A 23,855-nucleotide genomic window follows, 5' to 3' on the forward strand; every position below is an offset into this window, starting at 1 on the left:
ATACAGAGTCCAACCAGTATGAGGCGGTCAGCCTCAGGGAACGAGCAAGTGGCCGCTTTATTAAGAGAGGGTGGTCACTTCATAGGAGTTCCCAAGAAATGATAGAGAAAACTGTATTTGCCTTACGGACATAAGAACTAATGAAGCGTCTATGAAGCTTTGTTTATTCAGTAAGATTTTAAATGAGAGGAGTGCTTTGTGATAATTGTAGTAGAGTACGATTGTGTTTAAATACACTCCTCGTGATAGCTTGTATTTCAAACTCTTTCTTTTCATCCCTTAAAAGGCGTCAAACTGAATCATGTTTTGTTTCTGCCCGTTAATAACAGAGTAAACAAACAATCAGAAATCACCTGCAGGTAGAGACAGTAAGAAAGTAGCCGTCTCTCCGGGTGTGGGGGAGGGGAGGGGAGGGAGAGGGCACTCCCCCATATAACTTTTACAGGTGTGTGCGGCACTAAAGGGTATAGGTTTGTTTTTAGCCATTTTGGTCTGAAATAGGGTATAGATTTTAACCATTTTGGTATGAAAGTCTGAAGACGGGTATGGATTCTAGAAACTAGGTCTGAAAATTGGTGTGAATTTTAGAGACCAGGTCTGAAAAAGTGTACCGAAAAATTGCATATTTTGGGCTGAAGTAGGATCAGGGTTTGGAGAACCGAGCGGCAAACTGAACTCCCACAAACAATTCCAAGGGGTAACCTCTCCCCCACGGGGATGGGGGGGGGGGGGGGGGCGGAGCCGGTTCCTTTGTACACTGCGACATCTGGTCACTAAAAGAAGGGGGTTACTTATGTTGTTTGACTTTAACGAATATCTGACATGTTTCAGGACTTCTGAAGTCTTTTTTCGAGTTGCCCTTGGTATGGCTGCTTTCTAATATCTGGAATCAGTTGACAAGAAATAACACAAAAGACCACCTCGCCTTCCAAGGGTGCGAGCGAAAACAGCGTAAAAACTTGTTGACCTTACAGACCTTAGGGCCTTGCGAAAGATTTAGTTCACTGAGGGAGCGGCCCGTTGAGGGAGAATGTAAGTATCGGTTTTTGAAGCGAGGTTCCACTGTACCAAACGAATCTCGGATACCCATGACAAAATAAATGCCATGATTTTTGAAGTTAAGCTGGGTGTAATGCCAATCGAAATGATATTATCATCATTCCAAGTGGTGGTCGTATTTACCTGAGTGAAGGAAAACTCCTTTAATATAACAGACTCAACGGTAAAATACCTGAAAGACTACAACTCAACAACTAACCTGCGATCAGACTCTTTCGTATTTGCTCGGGAATGGTTTACCAAATGAAATGAAATTGAGCCGGAGGTTACAGGTTACTTAACAACCTGGTAAACTGACTTTGTTGGCACTGAACCCATGGAAATTATTCCAACTGGCCATCAACGGAATCATGAAGGTGTTATGTCGATGATCCGGCACATTTATCAGAAAAGGACTTCGTTGGAGATATAAACTCCCGCATGAAGATGGCTTAACTGAACAGCATCTGTTTCGCATACAAAATTGCGTTTGGGAACAATGATAAGTCCCGTGATCGAGCTTACGCGTTAAGGCAAAGGAACGCATTAAGTTTTATAATGAGAGAAAATTTCATCCTGTTCTAGGCAGTCAAATCTAAGAAATTGCGATCATTTATTTTTTCTGAACACTCTTCAACCCAAGCCTTAAACTGCTTGAGATGTGTGAGATAAATCGCCGCTATTTTAAACACGTGATTTAAACTGCAAATTGGGCGCGAAAAAAGTTAGATTAAAAAAGTGCAACAAAAACTGCATGTGTAAACGGACGTTTAAAAATTACATGAATAATGAGAACTGTTCGTATATAAGTTTTCGAATCAGAACTTCACTAAACCAGAACTTGAAGTTCAATTAGAGTTTTGCCGCGCGTGCGTAAGAGAGGACTTTGTGACGTAATCAATTCGACTACACGCAGCGAACTAAAATACTTTCCAGGACATACGACCGAAAATGTTTTGTTTTATTTTCTATTTGACTTAATGTTGAATTAACAACAATATGCCTACGCTTGTCGAGTTGGAGCAACTTCTAGACATTGCGCTCACTACACCAGACATAGGTACGGTGAATTTTAACATTTTGCGTGTACTTCTGCAAGAAATTCTGAGGCACCTGAACATTGAAAGTATGGCTATCGATGTCGACAGTCGTCGTAATGAGCTCAAATCTGCGTACGACTTTATAAAAGACGGCTATGTAGAAATTCAAAGTCCGGAGCCGAGAAGTGACAGAACCCCAGAGAGAGCTGAGAGAACACTGACTGCTCTAGAAACAGAACCGGAAGAACAAGTCATCGATGAACAGGACGACAAGGAAGAATCAAAAAGCAACACGCCCGTACTAATGGTGGAAGAGACCAAATCACCGGCTTCAGAGCGACTACCGACTTTAGAGGGACCGCAAGAATCGCAACAATCCGTAAAATTTCTCAAGCCAGCTAGCGGACGTTCAGGTGACGATCATCCACCTGCTTGCCGGAGTTCCATTACGTTGATTCGGCGACCCGACTCTTTCAGAAACCTGAAGAAAATGGTTTCAGAACTTCAAGAACGAGTGGAAACTCTCGAGTCACAACCCGCAGATCCCGTCAGGTCCGCAGCTTCTTTAGTTAGAAAAGAAAGCAGGACACCAGCTCACGACTTCGTAGAATTAATTAACATCAAAAGGAAACTTGAAGCCTGTGAGAATTCTTTGGACGGTTTAACCGAGATGGTCGACGCACTTGCGTCTGACGTAAGTGAAATGAAAGAGCTTTTGCCAGGCGAGAACCTTCAAGTTCCAAACGAATTTACCTCCGATATACAAGAACTGAAAAGTTTTTGCAAAACCTTGAAAGAAAACCAAACTAGAGAGGAATCAAAACAATTGGATGCGCTGGCAGACAACGAAAGAAGAGTAAATGAGCTGGAGAACATGCTTGCAAGTCTTAAAGATGCCTTGGAGGAAATCAAAAAGAACGCACAAAGTTCTAAGGATTTAATAAACGTGAGCAGCGAAGGTCAAGAAAGCAAAGAGATTTCCGAAGCCCTGCAAAAATACGAGACCCATGATAAACAACTTCAAGATTTGGCGGCTCGTATTCGAGAAATAGAAGTGAAAATTAGAGAGACAGACGCACAGTTGCTCGGAACGGACCAGGCTGCAAGCAACACCATGCTGAGATTTGAAGCTTACAGTGCGGGACTTGATGATGTTAGAGCTAAACTGGCAGGTTTGGACAAAGAATTGGAGCAGCACAAGTCGCTTATTGAAGACAATGAAATGCAAATACATCAGCTGAAGAATACAATCACACTGCTGCAGCGAGAAAGTTTACAGCGAGCGAACGAGGAAGCGGAAAAGAGTAAAGGTAGGGAACACATGATGTCCGATACGTTTAACATAAATTCTACGAAATCGTCAGCGAGAGGCTCGGCTCTAAGCTTGCTATGAACCTATGTGCGACTCATGGAATCATTGTTCTATTATAGAGACTACATTCTTAGCTCGTTAGAAAGTTGTTTTCGAACCAAAATATTTTTCACCATGTCCCTTGACTAATAGTCAGCAGTCAACATGCGAAACCAGGGGATACTGTTTTTCGCGAGCTCTGATTGGCTATTCAAACACCAAATAGTTAACATTTATCCCGCGAAATGACGTGGAACATCGCCTGATACTTAACCGACGAGGCTGTGGGCCGAGTTGGCTAAAATTAGACCTGAATGTTCTGTAAGATTGAGCAGAATAATTGTTTCATTATTCAACACATTGTTAAAAAAAGCACGGTTTTATTGCAAAAATTCGGGAGACAACCCTTATTTTGTTATTGTACCTTCCCGACACACGAAATTACGTATATCGCAGGATAACTGTTGACTACGGAGGACGGATGAGTGCACAATGACCATACATGGGCAGTGTTACAATGCGTTGTACGATAATATTTGATATTCACCTCCGAAATTGTAAACCAACTCAGAAGACTCTGCCGGTATAGAAGGCAAAAATGAAAGCCTTTTCTTTTCGCTTTGTCTCCGAATAAAGAGCCATTTCAGTAAAGAATGAAAATTTGGAACCTGTCTCTACCTACCTACACTGCAATTTACAAACTAGTTTCTTTCTTTTTCCAACAATAGAAGAAGAAAAGGTTGTAGAACCAGCGGAAACCCATCCTCCCAGGCGTCGCGCTTACAGCACCGACCGAGACGAACTTAGCTTGATTCGGACCATGATCTTTGACTTGCAAGAAGAGAAAGATAAGCTGAAACAAATGGACATGCGTTTAAGTGACGAGCTTTACAAGAAACAAAAGCACGTGGACGACCTCTATAACTTGGTGGACGAGCTGAGAGACCTCAAGGCGGACAAGGAGCTGCTAAGCATTGGGTTTGAACTGAAGGCTGACAAAAGAGAAGTGGATCGTAAAATTGGACGGGAAGATTTTGAACACTACATGAGTTTAGTGGACCAATCCTTGAAAGATTTGCTGCAGAGACTAGAAGGACACGTGAGTTGTTTTTAGATAAATGTAGCACATTGAAGTCAGTGTGAAAATAGGTGACAGAATTTAAGTTTCTTCTCAAGAAACTTGGTCACTATCAGTTGGTCGATCACCGCCATGGTCTGTTATTCAGTTGAGAGTGCCGTTTGAAAGTCAATCAGTTAGTTAAACCGTTAGTTATTGAGCAAGTCAGTCAGTCAGTCAGTCAGTCAGTCAGTCAGTCAGTCAGTCAGTCAGTCAGTTAGTCAGTCACTCAGTTAGTCATTCAGGAGTCAGCTACATTTAGTAGATTAGTTATTCAGCAGTAAGTCAGTCAGTCAGTCAGTCAGTTCGTTTGTCCGTCGAATATTTGGTTTTATCAACTTAGTCGATAAGGTAGTTGGCAACCGTAAACAGATTCCGGAGAGCTGACGTTTCGATCGTTAGCCCTTCATAAGAACGAATCCTTGGTCAATCTTATTCACTCCAGCGGCCGCTTGGTCAATCGGTCACCAAGACATTCAATAACCGACCTATTCATCAGTCAACAAAGCAATGAATAAATTATCCAACATTTGAGTCAAGCGTACCTTTTCTGTGTTGCATTGAGTGGAAGAATAATGACTCCGGACAATAAACATTTTTTTAAAGCGTTATCTCAAAAAATTCTTTTCCTTTCCCAGGAGAACGCGCTGACTCAGGCCCTGGAAGGAATCGCCTCTGACGTCGGTAAAAAGCTGGATAAACAAGACGTGGAACCACTAAAACATTACCTTGAAGCGCGCATGGAGTCCATGAAACCAAAACCAGTGGAAAAGCCTCCCCCAGAAGAGTTCGCAGCAGGATTCCGAAAGCAGTTCCTTGTCAATCACAACTGCATATCATGTGACCGGCCTGTCAAATACGCGCGTGAAGGGAACTTCCCTCCATTACCCGAAATGCACTCTATGCCGGGATCAAAGTCCAACCGTCCCTACACCACTTTCGAGCTGGAGCAGATTCGCCAGCACATGCTACAGGGGGGACTTGCAATGAGTAAGGAAAGGTTTGAGTTGTTGGAAAGGCAGAGGAACAAGCTACAGAAGGAGATCTTACATCTCAGGTTGGTATCCGCGCGTATAGTTAATACTGACCTCCACTTAGATTGCTCTCACTTACATATCATGAGGCACCAACATTTGAGGATATCGAGGTAATAAAAGATAAGACGTGTGAACGCGGACTGACACTGGCGGAACTACGATACCTTGAGGATTTTGCGTTCGCGGTGAGGTCCCGTTTATCGTAAGGGGCGGCCAATGTAATTTTCTCCTTTCGATGCGAGGAAAACCATCTTGTACTATATTTCTGTTTCTCAATGGTAAATACTGACGGTTTGCGCGGACCCAACACATCACACTTTCGATTATCAAAGGAGCCCCGAGACATCGGGGATTACAATACAAAAACCGGCTTTCCATGTCAAGGCCTCCGCTCGCGAGTCACAACAACAAGCTCTTTTTGTCTTTCGTTTTAACTTTGTCTATTCTAGATTATCTACTCCTGGGATGATTCAGTCATGTTTGAACACAAAAGCTTTTTGACGTGCTTAGTCTAACCTAATCCCTTTCTTTGTCCATCAGCGGAGTTCGCAATATAGAAGAGCTGGCAGAAGTTACAGCAAGAGCGTGCGGAGGAGTCCATACCCTGACCTACCCCCACAGTCAGGCCATTGTGCGAGGCTTACAGCTCAACAGGGACGAGTTTGATTTCTTAGTTCCCCAGAAAGATTTTCAGCCAGTAGACATCCTAGGGCAGGACGGCCACATCTACAAGGGATTATTGGAAGGCCTCCCTCCGACACTTCCGCAGATCCCACGAAAGAGCAAGTCCCCTGGGATGACAAATCCCCCACGGAATTTAAGACGAAGTACCACGCCGGCATCTGCTGATGCCCAGAAGACGGCGGGCGAAGTCGACGGTTCTTAACTTTAAAGTTTCTTAAAAATTTTCTTCTTGTATGGTTTCTAGTCTGTTTATAATGAAAGTATAACTTTCAGTCCCTGTTGACGTTGTCATAAATACACCTTGAAAAGAATTTCCCTCCTCATAAAACAGTTGGTATTTTGCCTTACTCCGTACACGCAAGGATGTCAAAACTTAACTGTCGTAAGACATTGTTCAAAAACAGCTAATTTACAAAACATATCAAAGAATCAACGCCGTTTCATGAAGGAAATTCCGCCAATACCCATGGCCAGACAAGTTTTTTCTTGTGTTTCTTTCTTTATTCAACGTCTGTTTGTATTTCTTGGTGTCCATTTTGGAAGATTGTTGATAATAAATACGAATTCTGTTTAACTTCAGTGTTGCCTTTTAGTTCCTTACGTGCTCATGACATATTTGTAGTGCTATGACGAATAAAATTACAGGGCCGGGTTGTTCGAAAGCCGATTAACGCTAGTCCACGATTAAAAGTTAACCGAGGTTTTCATCTTGCTCATTAAAGATGATTTTAAAGGCTCATTTTAAGCTAATGGTAAAGGAAAGTCTTAGACAAAACTTAAGGACAAAAATCTTTTGGAAGAATCCTTATGGATTGGTGAATATACTCGAATCAAAGTTCACGTTAACCCAGGATTAGCTTAATCGGGCTTTGAACAACTGGGCCCTGTTTTCTAGCGCTTAAAACCCGTCAGTTTAGCTAAAGCAATTTCGATACTTGTGGGCCTCCCCAAGAGTGTCTATTGTATGCAAACATCTCTCCCAAGTATCATTCTTTTGATCACATCTGTTTTTTCTCTCAGTTGAGTCACTCGTAAGCTGATTAAGCGCCCACCTCTCCTAAATGTTAAACTTTCCACGGCTTTCGGATGATAATTTGGACATCACTGTATATTTTATCTCTAGTTTTCATCCTGGTTGAATGCAACATGCAACACCATTTTCCAGTTCACATTGAGAAAAAATCAGACGCTCAAATTCGTCAGGCTTTGACAACTGGATTGTGGGGGTTATGCCCTTCCTTCAGAACTTTTAGCGAAAAATTAACAGTCTCGTAGCCCTGCGTGAGTGAACCCATTGAAATCACATCGACATGAGGTCCAAAATAGTGCGTTACATTATCCATCCTCACTCCACCGCTTCCTTCGATAAACAAATAGGGAAATTCTTTTTTTAAGACCGCGGCTGTTTTGTGAAGTGCTTCGGGTTCGAAGTTGTCTAACATCACCACATCAGCGCCTGCAGTTGCAGCTTCTCTTGCCTCCTCAATGCTGCGACATTCAACTTCGATTTTGATCGAGAATCCGCCAACTTTTCTCGCATCTTGTACAGCGCGCTTTACGCTCCCTGCTGTCCAAATATGATTGTCTTTAAGCATGATCATGGAAGACAAATCATAGCGATGCGTCGAAACACCACCAACAAGAAGCGCGTATTTTTCCACCAAGCGAAATCCGGGAGTGGTCTTTCGAGTGCCCGCTATCTCTCCGTGCCATTTTTGCTCAGCTTTGAGTTTCGTCAAATTCCTAGCTTTCGTTGCTATCCCACTTGCCCTTGTAATGCAGTTTAAGGCCACTCTTTCTCCCAGAAGGATCTTGTTAACCTTTCCCGTTACCCTAGCCACTGTGGTCGCGGGATCGATTTGCGCCCCTTCGGAGAACACCCATTCCACTTTACAACCTAACTCGTTGAATATGGCATCGAAGAAGGGTACCCCGGCCAAGACACCCTTGGATTTGCACAGCAAAACTGCAGTTTCTTCTGTCTCCCCTACAACGAAACCACCGTAATCGAAACTAGGTGTGTCCTCAGCTAGCCACCTTTGGACGTGTTCACGCAAAGAAAGTGGATGAAGAAGAAAGCGCATTCCGTCGCGTTCGTCCGCCATGTTGACCACTTAGCGAAAAGCCGGGTTACTTAGTCAAACTTGGTTACTAAGCTAAGGCTTGGCTACCTAGTATTTCCCATGAGTCCAGACGGGCATACTAAAACAACAAAAATGGTGTCCGGAGGGAAAGTATCTAGGGAATTATTTATTTTTAACATTTTCGGTGTTTACATCTCGCTAGTGAGTTCAAACTTCAATCTTGAGGAAATATATAATGTGAAGTATGGATTTGAGATTTCAAAAGAGCCCGTTCTTTTAAAAGAGGTAAGTTTTTCCTATTTTTCACCTGCGCCAATGATGTAGCGCAACGTCTTTCCACAATCTACGGTCCTTGACAAGCTGCTAAGAGCGGGCACCTGCAGCGAAGAAACAGAATTCAACCATATGCAGAATTTATTGTCGTTACTTAATTGGAATAATAATGATTAGACAAAACATGAACTTTTTTTGTCAACGATTATGGCCTTAAAATCGAAGGGATTTATTTAAAAAAAGCGTTAGATTGCTTCAGCTGTTTCCTGCTTTGACTGACTTTTGAGAACTTATGCAAGCTTAATGGACTTGCTTTGTTTGCACTTTATACTTGTTGTATTGTGATTGGTGCAAAATTTCCAACATTAAGCATCCATGGCGATTTGATTGAGAATTTAATCCTATTTAAAATTGGCTGGCTGAATGAGAACTCCCCATTTCTGAAGATTTCACTAAATTTCAGAGACCGCCCTCTCTGTTTTCCATCTATTTCTAACCTGGCTGTCAAGTGAGATTTGAATTTTTGTATTGCATTATTTGCCTGGAAAATGTCAATGTTGTCCACAGCTGTCAGATGTGAATCAGTCACTTTGACATCAGTCTTCTCAACTTCTCTTACCCTAAGTTCAGTTTGTGTTGAAAAAGCATGGTCTATATTTGTCAACAAACGTTTTAATTTTGGCCTGATCAGTTGGCAGATTTGGTGCTTATATTTAATAAATAAGTTTGAATGTCACAACTGTGTTTAATCTTTGATTAAGACAAAATCTTTTTATTGTTTAATAAATTTCATTTGTTGGAAAACAAATTTGTACTATACTTATAAAAAAAACTTGTTTCTAGTCAACAGTTATAGGTGCTAAAGTTTGGCTGACATTTATTCAAATTCAATTTATGTTTGATGGCAAAAGATGCCATGTCTATTTCCAAATTAGGTCATGTTTTTTTTGCACCACCTGGTCATATAGAAATACGTGAGGAACTTATCTTGTCCCCAGGTCTTAAGCTCCTGCAGGAGCATGTCTTTAGGGCAGACTCCCTTGATGTGAACAACCCATTTAAATACATAAATCTAGGTATGAAGACCAAATTTGGTCCTTGCAACTTGCCCCAAGATTTAGGCACTTATTGGACACATTGTGGGTCAGAATTATTCTAAATTGTGCTTGTGCTATCATCTGTGTATATTATACCAAGTGACCAAGCCAATTTGGAGACAACCACATTGGTCTTTCTCTTCAGCAAGTCCCTTGGCATAAACAGTATAGAGGATTTTTCCCTGTAACTTAAGGTCCCACTATAACTAGTCCCTTAGTGTGTACTGTGTTTGTGACTTGTTGCATGGAGAAGTCCCTTCAACTAGTCCCCTTCCATTAGCTGCCTGGAGAGTGATCTTTAGTAGTTATTAGTGCAGTTGCAAGTATATGGTGTATTGTAAATAATTTACTATTGGCAGCAAAATTGCATGGTACCAGCACATTTTGAGATATGGATTGTGATATTGTGAAAAATTATAGTTTTGTTTTAGTGTGCTAGACTAAAGACCTACAGTAACATCAGATAACTATAATAATTATTATTACTATTATTAATCATAGTACAACAATATTTCCTTCATTCCAAACTCTCATTCTAGATGAATGAAACTGTGCTTTCTTATGTTAAAAATATTGTTCAGCAATAATGTTGCATGCATGTTATTGATTGCAGAGTCCAGGTGTTGGCAACACAGTGTTATTATCTTCTAAACATGGACAACAATACCAGTGCATTTTACCAGAGCTGGAGAGTTTAGAGAAAAAGAATGAAGAAAATCGTGTCATATCTACAGAAGAAATCCCACTGCTTTTAGAGCCTCTGAAGAAAAAATGTTTATATAATGTAAGTTTCCTTTTGCATTTTTAAGGGGAGCTAAGATATGCATAGCAAGCTAAATTAAATTAAAGGTAAGAGTAAGTGAGTGTTTGCCTTCTTACCCAGTCTGCAGAGTGTGAAAGAACTCAGCCAGATCTTGCATGTGCAAAGGCATTTTACTGGCATGCACTGCAGGCATGCAGGTTGCTATACTTAAGTAAAAAAGAATAAAATAATTTATTATTGGTGCAAATGAACACGTGATTTTTGACTTCTAATTTTTCTTCAGCACAAAGGCTGGTGGACTTATGAAGTATGTTTTGGAAAAGGCATTTATCAGTATCATGAAGAAGGTATTTAGGCAGTAACTGTCATATGCAAACATAAACAAACTTCGCAGTTGATCATGTTGTTTTTTCCTCATAACCTATTTTAGTTTTTTATAGTTTTTTTTGCTATTTCTTTCAGGTAACCAAATCGTTGGAGAAAAAATATCCTTAGGGGTCTTTAATAATGAAACAGACTGGAGCCAAGAAAAAATAGAGAAAGTAAGGAAGGGCATTTAATTAACAGTATCATGTTTATTGTATTTTTGCATATTAGGTAGTTATTGTTACAAAAGGTGTGTTCACTTTAAATTAATTAATTTGACCATTTGTGGCCTTGAGTTGATTGTTTTTAAGATATCTTTGAATATTTGAGAAAGTTATGGAAAGAAATCCAATCAGTGCTTTCACTTGTTCACACTTATTTTCCTCTGAGGTGTGTCATGTATGTATTTATTTACAGGTATAGAGCAGTTTTCAATTGATCGCCAAAAGTAAATTAATAAAGAAACATCTGTTGTGATTGGTCAGAGTAATTGCTTTGGTTTTTGTTTATATCAAAAACCGTTCTATTACCTTTTTTTCAGGTAAAACCTAAACCAGGAAAAAGTGTTATCAAAAAGTTTCATTCTCAATCTTACATAAATGGAAGTGAATGTGATTTGACTGGTAAAGCAAGGGAAACACAGGTTAAGGTATGTATCTCGTACATTGTATAATTTCATCAAAATCTAATTAATCTAGTTTAATGGCCTTAGCTCCCACAAGTCTCCTGTAACTCAGTGGTAGAGCATCAGTGAACTGTTGGAAAGTCTAAGGTTTGACTCCACATAGGAGCAGTCAGATTTCCTTTTTCTGAACATGCTTGTGTCACTCACTCAATAATATGTCATTGAACAAGAATCCCATTTTAGATCATGATCATCTAGATTAATTCCCTGCCAGTAATTTTTTTCCGATTTTTCTCTCAAGATTTACTGTGAAGAAGGCAGTGCAGATGTGGTTTTAAGAGTGGACGAACCATTGTCTTGCTTGTATGTTATAACAGTTTACACTAACAAGCTGTGTAAACATGGGCTATTTGGATCGACATCTGCAGAGGGGCCCCAGCCTATCACCTGCTCCCCTGCCTTGTCAGAGGAGAGATACAAAATTTACATTGAAGCAGTTGGTGAGTGAAGTTAAAAATTCTTTAGTATGTAGGGTTTGCAATAAAAACGTTTTGACAAGCACAGATCTTAATGTTAACACTGACAGTTAATTTTACTGGTCAGCTGTTATTGAAGGAGTAGGGAATCAAGTGCACATGGATCTCACAGAATAATTGACTCAAATTCTATGGGCCTTGTAGTCTTTTTTTTTCCCTCACAGATGGCACCAAGTATTGATTTCTTTTGAAGTGCTAAGAGGCTGAAGGTTCATGACAAATGCTGGTCTTACTGCTTTGCAAATCTCTTTGCTATTCACTTCCCCAATGTTATCGAAAACCATGACTGTACATTCAGATAAATCTTATACGAGTATAATTATGCATTTTGGATAAAGAGGCCAACCTTTAAGGAGAGTACAGTTGATGCGTGAAAAAAAATGTTCAGAAGAGTTTGGTCTTGTCTTGGGGTTGGGCTGATTTAAGCCAAGGTGATGGGGTAGAGTATTCTCTTGTTTACTTTGCATTTTTTTGGTTATTGCTTAACCTCATGGAGGCATGAAGTGTCCCTATAAATAATTTAAAAATTGGCCCACTTTCCACAAACTGTTCAAAAACTAGTGCCTTTTCTAAGGAAACTGCATGACGCCCAGAGTTGTGTAGCTGAAATGCTTGGGACACAGCACCCTGGCATTTTATGCAAGTTTAAGGACATTTGGTTGTGCAATGAAAATTTTTTGTTGAATGCAGGCCTGACATTTGAGTATACACGTTTATGTCAATTTAACCTTTTTAAGCCCAATATCAACATGTACTATATTCTGTTCACTGTTTTCTCTGTATTTTGTATGGCAATAGTTGGGAGAATTTCTTTAGATATCAAGACACAAACCTTTGGTGATGATTTGGTTTATTCTCAGAATCTGTATAATTATTTGATCAAGCATTGATATTGTAAGAAGAAATTATATGTTCACTATTGGGGCTTTAAAAAGGTTCACATATCATGGGTTGTCTAATACCCTATACTGTATATTAGATTAACTGCCCACCTTGAATAAGCACCCACCCTAAACGCCCAAAAACTTTAATAATAAGTGCGCACCCCCATCCCCTCCCAACAAAACACATTTCTGTACTAGCCCAGTGTGAAGTAAGAGGTGCGTTGGTTGTGTTCCAAAATTGGTTTTAGATACCATAGTCAATTAATTTTAATTTATATTGTTTAATTTGGCATGTTCATGTTAGCTTTTGCACTTTTTTTTGTCTTTTTGAAGCAAAATAAACTTTCTATCCTTTGTTTTGTTATTCTCTAAAAATGTCCTTGTTTGCAGAAAATGTTGGGAAAATAATAAACGACACCCACCTTGAATAAGTGCCCACCCTCATGGGCCCAAAATAAAAATATTAATAAGTGCCCAGGGAAGTTAATTACAATAAATATGGTATTAATTTCATTGGTTATTGCACAGAATCAAAGAAAAAGGCAAAAGCAGAAGCTGAGGCCGTGAAGCTTCAGGTTCAGAAAGCAAGCGATGTGGCAGAGGAACTTGATCCTGAAGACACAACAGAGCAAGCTGAACGTGAAGAAGATGCACTTGCAAGAAAGAGAAAACGATCAAAACGTAGCCAAGTATGGCCATGGGAGAATCCTGGCATCGAGAGTGAGGACGAAGTGTGGATTGACAGTCAAATCAAGGAAACTGAGATTGATGTTAGTAGACTAGACATCACCAAGGGACGGAAGAAAAATGCAAATGGCGAGCTTCAGGAAGAAGGGTTGACCATTATGAGCAGTAAAATGCACAGAAAAAGAGAAGAAAGGTAATATGTCGGCCCCAGCTCAGGTGATATTACCCTGTATTGACTGAGTGGGAAGGCCAGGTATCACTGTCATAAATAAATTTACCTTTTGCCACAATAGCATGACAACAACAGCAAAAATCTTTATTCGTGCCCAGAAATTATATAGTGTTAACATCAATGCAAGAAAGAAAAGTTACTAAGGCAAGAGAGCACAGCCACTTAGAAATAGCAAGCTAATCAAGCTAAGTTGCTGGGCCAAGCGGAAAACTTTGCAAATACCCTATGTTAACATAGAACTAAGGACACGATTTACCATTCATGCACACACTGCTCTTGTAGATTTTTGACAGATTTTCTGAAATAATGCTAAAAAAGACTAAAAAGAGTACTACTGTGCAGTTCTACTTAAGGGCTTCATCTGCAGAGTGACTCAAAAAAGCAAGTAGTAAATACACCATAATAAATAGCACCGCTAGAGAGTACTGGTACTGTGCACAGCTATACTACACTGTAAGATTTCACCCAATCCTGAGTCAAAGCAAATCTACCCAACACAATGTACAGTTAGGCCTTAGTCACATCATCCACAAGTGTCCACTGTGCTTTCATTACAGGAATAATGACTGGCAAGCTGAGAGATTTTTTTACATCTATACACCAATTAAATGTTAAGCTTTGTAGGTGTGGAGAATTTTGAATGTTACAGTAAATTGGCCAGTGTGGATCCAGTGTATACTTGAAAGGGGCATAAATTACCCAGATCAAGGGGATCCAACTTCATGAACACAGAGACTCATAGGGGATGAATTTCGAATGTCAAGATTAAAAATTCTGAAGAATTTTTAATCTTCTTATTAATTTTTCAATCCAAATTGCCCCCCCCCCCCATCTCAGAAATGCTGCCCCCCCCCCCCCCCCCCCCCCACTGCAAATGTAAGGGTTAGCTGTTTTAAGCCGTCAGCTTAGCATTTTGAGCTGGTTCTATTGCCAAACTTTCTAAGTTAAACATTTTTATTATTAAAAGGAAAAAAGGTGACATTGAGGAGAAAGAGGAAGAACACATCGATGATAACATGAAAGAAATGGAAGACATTCAAGAAGAAAACCAGGAAAAGAAAACTGTTGAGACTGAACAAACTGAAGATGACCTAAAGGATGAAAAAGGTGGTGAACCAGATGGTGGCAAGGACAGCAAGGGACAAGAAATGGTAAGCTCACTGATCTGCACACCCTAGGTGGCACTTGAAGGGATTGATGCTTGAACCTGAGTCTTCTGGATTACAAGTCCGTGGCACCCTTACCTCTAGGCCAGGCTACCTCTCCTATATCCCATATATCCCTGCCCATGATATTCAAAAAGTTGTTAATTCCCAGTCTTAGTTTAAATGAATGTCAGGGCCAATGGCCAGGGTTGTACTATGCTTATGATTGACTTTACATCATAGCAAACGAGACATGAATGCACCATTCACTGGTTTAGCCATACAGAAAAAGCGAACTAACTTGTCTCCAGGCAATGTCCCAACATATTACAATGTGACTATTGACCAATGTGACAATGATACAGTGATAATGATACAGTACATAGAGATGCCCCCCGGGGCTAAGGGCGTCACGTCCTATTAACTGCGTGTTACAATTGTATTGTAAAACTTTCTTAATTCCCAGTCTTACTTTAAATGGTTACACCCCACCCACACTGACTCCTTTTTATCAATGATTTCCATCAAGGATCAAGACAATGGTGAACAGAAGAGTGAAAGACCAGATGATGACAACATAAAGACTGAGGAATCTGAACTTGATTTAATGGATGAAAAGTGGAAGAAAAAGATGGATGAAGCAGTTCTGAAATTAAGGTCCACTTTGAAGGAGAAACTTGTCCAGCTAGGAATCAAGCCTGAAGGTAATAACATTTCAGATTATTTTACTGTTCCGCACTCAAAGATCTTTCACACCGGACCGGTCATTTTTTATACAGAAAATGTTGATATGAAGGATAAGTTTTATCCTAGTCCCTTGAATTTCTTCAAAATAGCATGTACCAGTTTCAGAGTGATTATTTTTCAAGATTTTGCAGAACAAACATTTGTCAATTCAATCAATTGATCAGAACATTTTGTTACTTGTAACGTCAATGGAGAGGACTCACTGTCTTGCAAATGCACAGGCACCAATCATTGTTTGTGCGCCAATCTAGCTTATTGATGAAGTAAAGCTAGTCAAAGCAGTCCTTGTAAAATGCAGTACTGTACTTATTTGTGATTTAATAATTATTTGTGTCATTACTTATAGTCTTGGATCAGAAATTCAAAGAGAAGTTTGGCAGTGTGACAGGCAAAAATGAAGAAAAAGATGAATCCCCAAGTGTCAACACTGAAGCTGATGGAGGAACTGACGATCAGGAAGCTGACAAACTTGAAGACAAGGAAAGCTCAACACAAAAAGTAGAGAAAGCTGAAACGAAAGTGGAAGAAGATCCATATGCGAGATCCTTTCCAGAGTTGAAGGTATGTTTTGTGCTTACATTCGGGTTTTCTTTCACGCAAAATTGAACAAAAATGATCGTGTTTGCACTGTTTTAAACTGATGAAATTGTATGGAAAACACTTCATTCCAGCCAGATACAAACATTGGCTCATATAATTTACAATGTAGTACTAATACCCTTGAGTTTCAGCAGTTTGTGGACAAAATCCTAAGATGTGACCGTTCAGATAAACATAGCCGGTTTCTGGTGAGGAATTAACGTGAGGGAGAGACAGAAAAAATGAGATCATTGGGAAAAGGGGAAGAAATTATACATGGGCTAAAATATTTGAGACTTGGATGAAATCCTACATTCAGATGAAAGTTGTTGGGCTGTACTTTGCAGTGGTTGTGTTTTATTACTAACATTTTTCCCAGATGGAAATAATAGAAAACTAAAACTTGATAATTTTTTTAGTTGTTCAACGACGAAATGATGAAGCAAATACTGGATGCTTCTGCTGAAGCTCAGGCTGAAATGGAGAGGAAGTTTAACGAGGAAAGAGCTGAAATGAAGAGAAATGTTGAAGAAATGCGGGCAAAGATAAAGGAGATTGAAGAGGGGGAGGAGAAGAGTGGCACAAAAAATGAGCAGCTTTTAGAAACGATGAGCAAGATTAAGACGTCCATTGATCGCTTCGAGAAAACTAACACGTGAGTAACAAACAAATAGAGGATTTTCATGGCGGCCATATAGGTGGTTTGCAACCAATCCCTGGAGATGCAAAAAGACAATGGCATGGCAGCCATGTTGGATAACAAAACAAAAGGTTCTGTCATCCAACATGGCTTCCACACCATTGTCCTTTGGATCTCTAGGGATTGGTTGCAAACCACCTATTGGAGGTGCAAAACAATCAAATGATTTTTCCTTCTCGGAAATCGATTTAATCTTAGTTTACGCAAATGTTTTTTAATTGTTCTTTTCCTCCAACATGGCGGAAAACCCTCCACACTACAAGTGCTGTCAGACTGTCTGTCCATTGTAATTTTGAGGTTAGAGCTGCAGTTTATTATTCCTGGAAAAAACCCAAGGGGACGTCCACTAATATTATGTAATGTCATGTTGTCAACCTCAACCAAGCCTCTCTTTTTTCCCTTTCCTAAAGTAAGAGAGCTAAAAAGAGAGATACTGGAGAGATTCGAGGTTGTGGTTTTCAGGCAGCCAGTTATTACGGACCTTAAGCGGAGACGACGACAACACCGACTAAAACGCCACTTAAAATTACATTCGCGTTTTCTGAATAAATTCGCTATGATTTCTACTCATTCAGTGTGCGTAACGTGGCCGAACTGTCCGGGAGCTAACATTGTAGGGGCGCGTTGTTAAAGTGTAGATAACTTTATCCAGCAGGTAAATCTCTATCCAGTGGATAAATGTACTCCAGCTGGCCCCAGTTGTTCAAAGGGCGGATAACTTTATTCACTGGATAAGTCACCATCCAGCGGTGCAAATGTATACCAAACAACTCTTTTGGCAAGTTTTCCACACAATCCCATACTTTAATTAGACATACGTTTCTACTCTATACACAAATTATAGGGCTATAGGGAAATTATTGCACACATTTATTTGCCGCATAGCAACCTTAATCCAGTGGATAAAATTATCCGCTCTTTGAACAACCGGGGTATATATACTTTATCCGCCGGATAAAGTCATCAACTCTTTGACCAACTGAGGCTAGGACGCTTTCTGACTTAAGCTGTATGCAGTGCACTTGGATAATGGTAGAGACAATGACGGTGATGATGATGATGATGATGATGATGATGATGATGATGATAAATATAAACTTTGACCTATTTTCTCCCAGTAGTTCAGTGGTTAGTTATGCGACCGTTGTGCGGATGGCCAGTCAGGGTTTCGACTGCCTTTGGAGACAACGAATATTTCTTTTGCAGTATCATACTCGTCACTAACTGACAGCAGTCCGGCGATATACTTAATTTTATGTTTGCTATAATCTTCACAGGGAATTCGACGAGGACATGTTATCAATCAAGGAACTTAATGCAGAAATCTTCAGCGCAGTAAGAGACACAGATGGCGACAGACGTCCCGACCTGTTGCAACTGTCAATTAAGACCAACAGACTGCTTAAGAAGATCCTTTTGCGGCGATTTCAGCTGGAACAGGAAGCTCAGTACATCAGGAAAATGAGCAGTAAAGTTGCTGCTGGCGAACTAAGCGAAGATACAAGAGCTAACACCGATATGCCTACAGGTGGAATTGATCAAGTTATTAACAGGTTGAAAACCATGATCGAAGATCTTGATACTGGGGATAACAAAGAAAAGGTAGTTATTGATTGATTTATTGATTTATTGATTGATTGATTGATTGATTGATTGATTGATTGATTGACTGACTGACTGACTGACTGTTTGATTTGATTGATATTGTAGCCTGTGTAGCTGGCGGGATGTTGGGTAAGGGCGAAGTTTGGGTGGCGGAGCTGCGATGGTCAATGAAGACGTCACTTGAAAATTTGACTTTATTTCATTTTTGCAACTTCATGATTATTCCTACTCGTTTAACTACAGAAACAGCGAACTCCCCAGGAACCAAATTGATAGGCGTGACGTTGAAGTTCAGAAGCGAATGAGAAATTCACTGCCATGTGTTCCCAGACTACGACAGGAGTTATCGTTAGTCACATTCAAAGGACTATGCCATCAACTTTTATTCTCAAAAAATACATTTGGACCATTTGCCTAAATGGAATTCTAAACGCAGTGGACCGGGATTGTTAGAATAATTGATTTTAGTATACAAAACCATATTTGACATGGTTGTAGTCCAGGATGGAAGCCAATTCTATATGTAATTTGAAAAAGTTCAGTTCTTCTTCCCTTGTTCCTTTGATAAAATCGGTCGACTGATCGTAGCTCTTCTTCTTTTTAAATTTCTTTCATATCATTCCCTTGATTGTAAGAAAGAATCCACGTTTGATCAGGGTACTTTTGATGTAAAACTTGTCAATTTTGGACCAAAACTAGTCAGGAGAAATGTCATGACATTGTCCCATTAAACATTAAACCCTCAGGAGACTAAAGATACTTTAACGGCACCTGGCAGTTCCACAAATGCTGGTGTCACGGACGCTGATCCCAAGTCTGAAGCAGGCGCGTTTGATGAGCGAGACACCAGTACTGGAGTGAAGGTGCGAGTGTCTAGCATCAAGAAACTCGTTGACAGCGATGATGATGATGACGATGATGATGGCTCTGGGATGAAAGAAACGGATCTTGAACCTGAAGAAATGGAGGAGCTTAACATGGAAAAGCGGATTCAACAGGCGACAAAGAAAATGGAGGAGATTGTGAAGCAGCAGTTACGAGATTCTGGTGTGTTGCCATCAGGTATGTTGCCCTTTTCTATTAATTACAGCTAAACAACACATCTATGATTGTCGTAGAAATACTGTTCGACCATCTTTTGGAGTGTTCTGTAACAAGCGTTTATCAATTAGAATTACAGATTGCTAAATCGAACAACAAAGAGTCCAGTCATATCCTTAAATGGAGAAAATGTATTAATAGCTTAAGTCTCACGTAAGCACATCCCTTTGTAGTGATGCTTGCAGAGTAAACAACACGTAAGTAATACTGTAAGTAATATATGCGATATGTAACTTATGGTATTTTAACTTTCGTGTCCGGTTTCTATTTTGCGCGCACGCGTGTGTGTACGAGTATGTAAAGTTCACTTGTAAATTAGTTGTGAACGATCAGTATTACGTGGATTGCGACATGTCATCTTTCGACATGACAATGTAACCAGACCTAAGTTTGAATGTTAGCACAACTGCTTTCTTTACCGTTGAACTCGCATTACTAAAGTAAGGTCGTGTAGATGGACATATTTCCATCACACAAACGTGGGGTTTATCAAGACTCAACTTAGTCAACCGTGATCGACGGCTTAGGTCGAACGAACAAAGCGGCCAAATCTACCGGAGAGAGCCGATCGAGTACGCTTCAACCGTTTAAATTTTCTCGTTCAGTTAAATTGGGAGCCCTGTAACGTTAACACCTTTCTTTTAGCCATTTGAGGTGCGTAGTCATAGTTTTATTTGTCCTTTTTTTTTGCCAATTACGGGAAAATTTCCCAGCTTGATATTTCAAACGTTCTTTCAGCTGTTTACATAGCATGTCGAAAAATGGCTGTAACGATACTGAGCAAGTTGAACATCGGAAAAAAAAGTTTTGCTTTTATTTCTTTCCGTCTTCGTGGACAAAAACCAGTTGCAGGTCACTATAAAGCTAGATTGTGTAGCCTACAAGAATCCGAAAACTGCTATCTTTTGTCGCTCTCAAATGATTGGAGAGGTTGGCTAAGGAGGTCGATTAACCTACCAAACAAGCTCAAGCTAGGCAAAGACTGCGAATCCCATGGCTGGTAGAGTTAAGAAGTTGTTGTGTGTGTATGCGACAATAGGTCAAGTTACAGGTGATAGCATTAACTATTCACGTTCACTTGGTACTTTTCTTGTTCTAAGGGAAAATCAAGGTAAAAATAGTGACGTCTAAAGAGGCACTCCAGAACATGGATTTGGATGACAAGAATAAAGTGAAAATACTCAGCAACAAAGAGGAAAATCAGTTTAGGGACATGATACTTAGCTTGTTGGTAAGTTTTGAAACGCACAAACGCTGCGTTATCTGTGAAGGTTCTGACACTCGATGCTACATAGCTGGTTTCAGTTTCAGGGGACAGATTCCTAGCAATAGCATGTTTGTCCAACAATGGGTCATTGTTACAATATAGACAATTACATTGTTACAATAAACACTAGATGTAGAAGGGAGCAGGGATGGCCCAGTGGTGAGAGCACTCGCCTCCCACCAATGTGGCCCGGGTTCGATTCCCGGTCTCGGCGTCATATGTGGGTTGAGTTTGATGTTGGTTCTCGCCCCTGCTCCGAGGGTTTTTCTCCGGGTACTCCGGTTTTCCTCCCTCCACAAAAACCAACATTTCCAAATTCCAATTCGACCTGGAAACAGTGAAATTCCTGAAATTCCTATTTATTATTATTATTTATGTTAAGAGAATGATGTATTATATTCCGTGAGTGACACAGGCATACGCGGTAAAAGGAAATCCGAGTGCTCCTATCAGGAGTCGAACCTAAGACCTTCCGATTACTAGTTCGGATGCTCTACCACTGAGCTACAGGAGACTCGTGGGAGCTTGGTGGGATAGGAGACAGCTCTTGGACAGGAGTAGATACGAACAAATCCTATGTCAAACGGTATTCGACATACCACAATATAACCCTTGTCTTGTTGTTCTTTTAGGGAGGGAGCCCTGAAGCTGGTAAAGAACGAAGACGCCAACAGGATTTAGAAGATAATTACAACTTAGTTTGGAATGAAGACGGACTTCAGGAAGTTCCAAGGGAAGACGATGATGCTGATGGAGAAGTTGAAGTCGAATCGTTTTGAGAAACTTATTTAATCTTGGCTCTTTTGCCATTTGATGTGGACGTTATGTATTTATTTCTTTTAAACGAGACTTCAAAGTGAAGTGCACACGTTCTTATGGATACGTGCCGTGTCTGGCAACGCTCCACGACACTTGATTTATACACACTTGGATGTTTTCGCTCCCGTTATTGAATACTACACCTTTTAACAACACACGAACCAGAAAACCAGGGGTACTTCAAAGGATTCAAGACGAATTCGCTCTTACCTCGTAATTGATGAATTTGAATCTCTTGGTGTTCTTGTCTTGTGTTTTGTACTTCAGGGTTCACTTCATAGACAATTCCTTGTTCTTGCGTGATTATGGCAATCAAGCACACAAGTGTTGAATAATCAGGGCCGAGTTGTTCAAAGCCTGATTAAGCTAATCCTTGATTAACTTGAAGTTTGATTCAAGTTTAATAACTAATCAGTACAGATTCTTCCAAAAGATTTTTGTCCCTTAGTTTTGACATAGATTTTGCTTTACGGCTAGCTTAAAATCAGTTATTAAAAACATTTTTAATGAGCGAAATGAAAACCTCGGTCAACTTTTAATTGCGGATTAGCATTAATCGACTTTCGAACAACTGGGCCCTGAGTCGTAGCCGGTGGTGACCTGCAGTGTGCGCTATTTTACTTCATTATTCACCAAGGAGAGACTGGGTACCATTAAAGCAAGGCTTCATTGGTGTCCAGTCTCTCCTCTGCCAAACATCAAGTGATCTTCTCATAAGCGCTACTTTATTCCCTTTCTTTCAAAGGGACTCACTGCGAAATAAGGGGAAATCCTCCTAGAGAAAGGAGTGCAGATGTATCGTCTGGTTTTCACAAGAGATGGAAAGCCCTTACAGACATGTAGCAACAAGTGATACACGTACTTGTACTTCTCAATGTTTTATGGACTCCTTATGCTTACTCATCACCAGTGAAAACCAGACTGAAGAGGCAATAACTTGACCTCTTTACTTGCATCTCCATTTACTTTAATTGGAGGATTTCCCTCAGTCTTTGTTAAAAGCCAGGTCATTTGGGGCTTGTTGCTAACCTTTGTGCAACTCAGTCATTTTCTTTCCAAGCAAGCACAAGTGAATGAATTTCTCCTTCTCTTGGGAAGCTTGTGTTCATATCTCTGCTCGCTTTGGAAAGGAAACGACATGTATGGAATGTTCGAGAGATAAAGGACATCTCTGCTTTGCACCTTGAAGTGATTATTTAAGGGAACTGCACTCAACAATACTTGCAGTGTAAATTTGAAAGCTTTTAACACAAGGGGCTGGAGTGATCCTCCACAGGTAACTCTAAGGGTGTTTTCCATGCCAGAACTAGCCAGCAGACTGGTCATTTGACAAACGAAACAAACATTTCATTTTATGAATTTGGATGATTGGTTATATATCAGTTCTTTGAATTACTGGACAATAGCCTTCCATACAGGAATGATTTTCCATTTACATACGGTTACTGTCGTTTGCATCTAAGCGAGACTTCATGACAAGAAATGACCTAATCAGATATGAAACACGACATGCTTCATCAGCAAACGTTTGAATTTTGGCCATCAAGTGATTGCTTTGTCGCTCAAGTAAGTTGTTTACAACTGACAAAGAAAAAATCTTCCTGATGTTCAAGTAAGTTTCACTCATCGGAAAACATGCTTGTTAAAATTGTTTCTTGTTAGCAAGTTTAATCAAGTTCAGATGTTTCGTGACAAAACATCATTTTCGTTACCAAATGAGGTCATGATTGGCTGCCCAATCACACAGAGATACAATCGCAGTAAAGACCATTTTCACAAGAAAGTATCAAGCCTCCTTTTGATAACAGGCAGTAGAAAACTCGGGCAAGTGTGAAAAAACCCAACAAGTAGTCAAAGTATGAACATGGATGTTGGAGCAAAACAGAATAAAATATTTAAAAACTGATATAACACTTCAGAAGGATGTAAATTTCCAAATTAAAATAAGAAAATTTTAACATCTGTACGTAGATTGTACATAGAAATAAAAATCTTTTCACTCTACTGCTGGTGTTATACATCACAGCCACCACATACTTATTATAAACACAACAACAACAACAAATTATTGTATTATA

The 23,855-nt window shown here is 40.0% G+C and overlaps 3 protein-coding genes across 3 annotated transcripts; 2 read left to right on the forward strand and 1 right to left on the reverse strand.

Moving 5' to 3' along the window:
* The first annotated feature begins 1,924 nt into the window (after positions 1 to 1,924).
* LOC146461787 (uncharacterized) lies at positions 1,925 to 6,846 on the forward strand. Its single transcript, XM_085086613.1, has 4 exons — positions 1,925 to 3,388; positions 4,158 to 4,528; positions 5,185 to 5,603; positions 6,124 to 6,846. Exons 1-4 carry the CDS (start codon positions 2,038 to 2,040, stop codon positions 6,467 to 6,469), a joined length of 2,487 nt encoding a protein of 828 aa, XP_084942739.1. The 5' UTR covers positions 1,925 to 2,037; the 3' UTR covers positions 6,470 to 6,846.
* On the reverse strand, positions 6,485 to 8,376 carry LOC146461788 (nicotinate-nucleotide pyrophosphorylase [carboxylating]-like). Its single transcript, XM_085086614.1, has one exon. The coding sequence runs from the start codon at positions 8,370 to 8,372 to the stop codon at positions 7,467 to 7,469; it is 906 nt and encodes a 301-aa protein (XP_084942740.1). The 5' UTR covers positions 8,373 to 8,376; the 3' UTR covers positions 6,485 to 7,466.
* Positions 8,377 to 8,472: 96 nt separating this feature from the next.
* On the forward strand, positions 8,473 to 23,781 carry LOC146461789 (uncharacterized). Its single transcript, XM_085086538.1, has 15 exons — positions 8,473 to 8,636; positions 10,335 to 10,505; positions 10,768 to 10,831; positions 10,947 to 11,026; positions 11,392 to 11,499; positions 11,777 to 11,975; positions 13,424 to 13,775; positions 14,782 to 14,965; positions 15,489 to 15,663; positions 16,053 to 16,267; positions 16,705 to 16,940; positions 18,263 to 18,587; positions 19,337 to 19,652; positions 20,792 to 20,922; positions 21,591 to 23,781. Exons 1-15 carry the CDS (start codon positions 8,484 to 8,486, stop codon positions 21,735 to 21,737), a joined length of 2,856 nt encoding a protein of 951 aa, XP_084942664.1. The 5' UTR covers positions 8,473 to 8,483; the 3' UTR covers positions 21,738 to 23,781.
* Positions 23,782 to 23,855: the final 74 nt, after the last annotated feature.

Source organism: Pavona decussata, unplaced genomic scaffold (genome assembly GCF_977016875.1).
Source record: "Pavona decussata unplaced genomic scaffold, jaPavDecu1.1 SCAFFOLD_195, whole genome shotgun sequence".
Classification (NCBI taxonomy): domain Eukaryota; kingdom Metazoa; phylum Cnidaria; class Anthozoa; order Scleractinia; family Agariciidae; genus Pavona; species Pavona decussata.

Bases quoted from the DNA above. Each gene is read 5' to 3' on its own strand.
- LOC146461787 (XM_085086613.1), top strand. From the start codon at position 2,038: ATGCCTACGCTTGTCGAGTTGGAGCAACTTCTAGACATTGCGCTCACT. The intron at 3,389-4,157 runs GTAGGGAACACA...TTCCAACAATAG, and splicing joins GGAAGCGGAAAAGAGTAAAG to AAGAAGAAAAGGTTGTAGAA. The intron at 4,529-5,184 runs GTGAGTTGTTTT...TTCCTTTCCCAG, and splicing joins TGCAGAGACTAGAAGGACAC to GAGAACGCGCTGACTCAGGC.
- LOC146461788 (XM_085086614.1), bottom strand. From the start codon at position 8,372: ATGGCGGACGAACGCGACGGAATGCGCTTTCTTCTTCATCCACTTTCT.
- LOC146461789 (XM_085086538.1), top strand. From the start codon at position 8,484: ATGGTGTCCGGAGGGAAAGTATCTAGGGAATTATTTATTTTTAACATT. The intron at 13,776-14,781 runs GTAATATGTCGG...TATTATTAAAAG, and splicing joins CACAGAAAAAGAGAAGAAAG to GAAAAAAGGTGACATTGAGG. The intron at 14,966-15,488 runs GTAAGCTCACTG...ATTTCCATCAAG, and splicing joins ACAGCAAGGGACAAGAAATG to GATCAAGACAATGGTGAACA.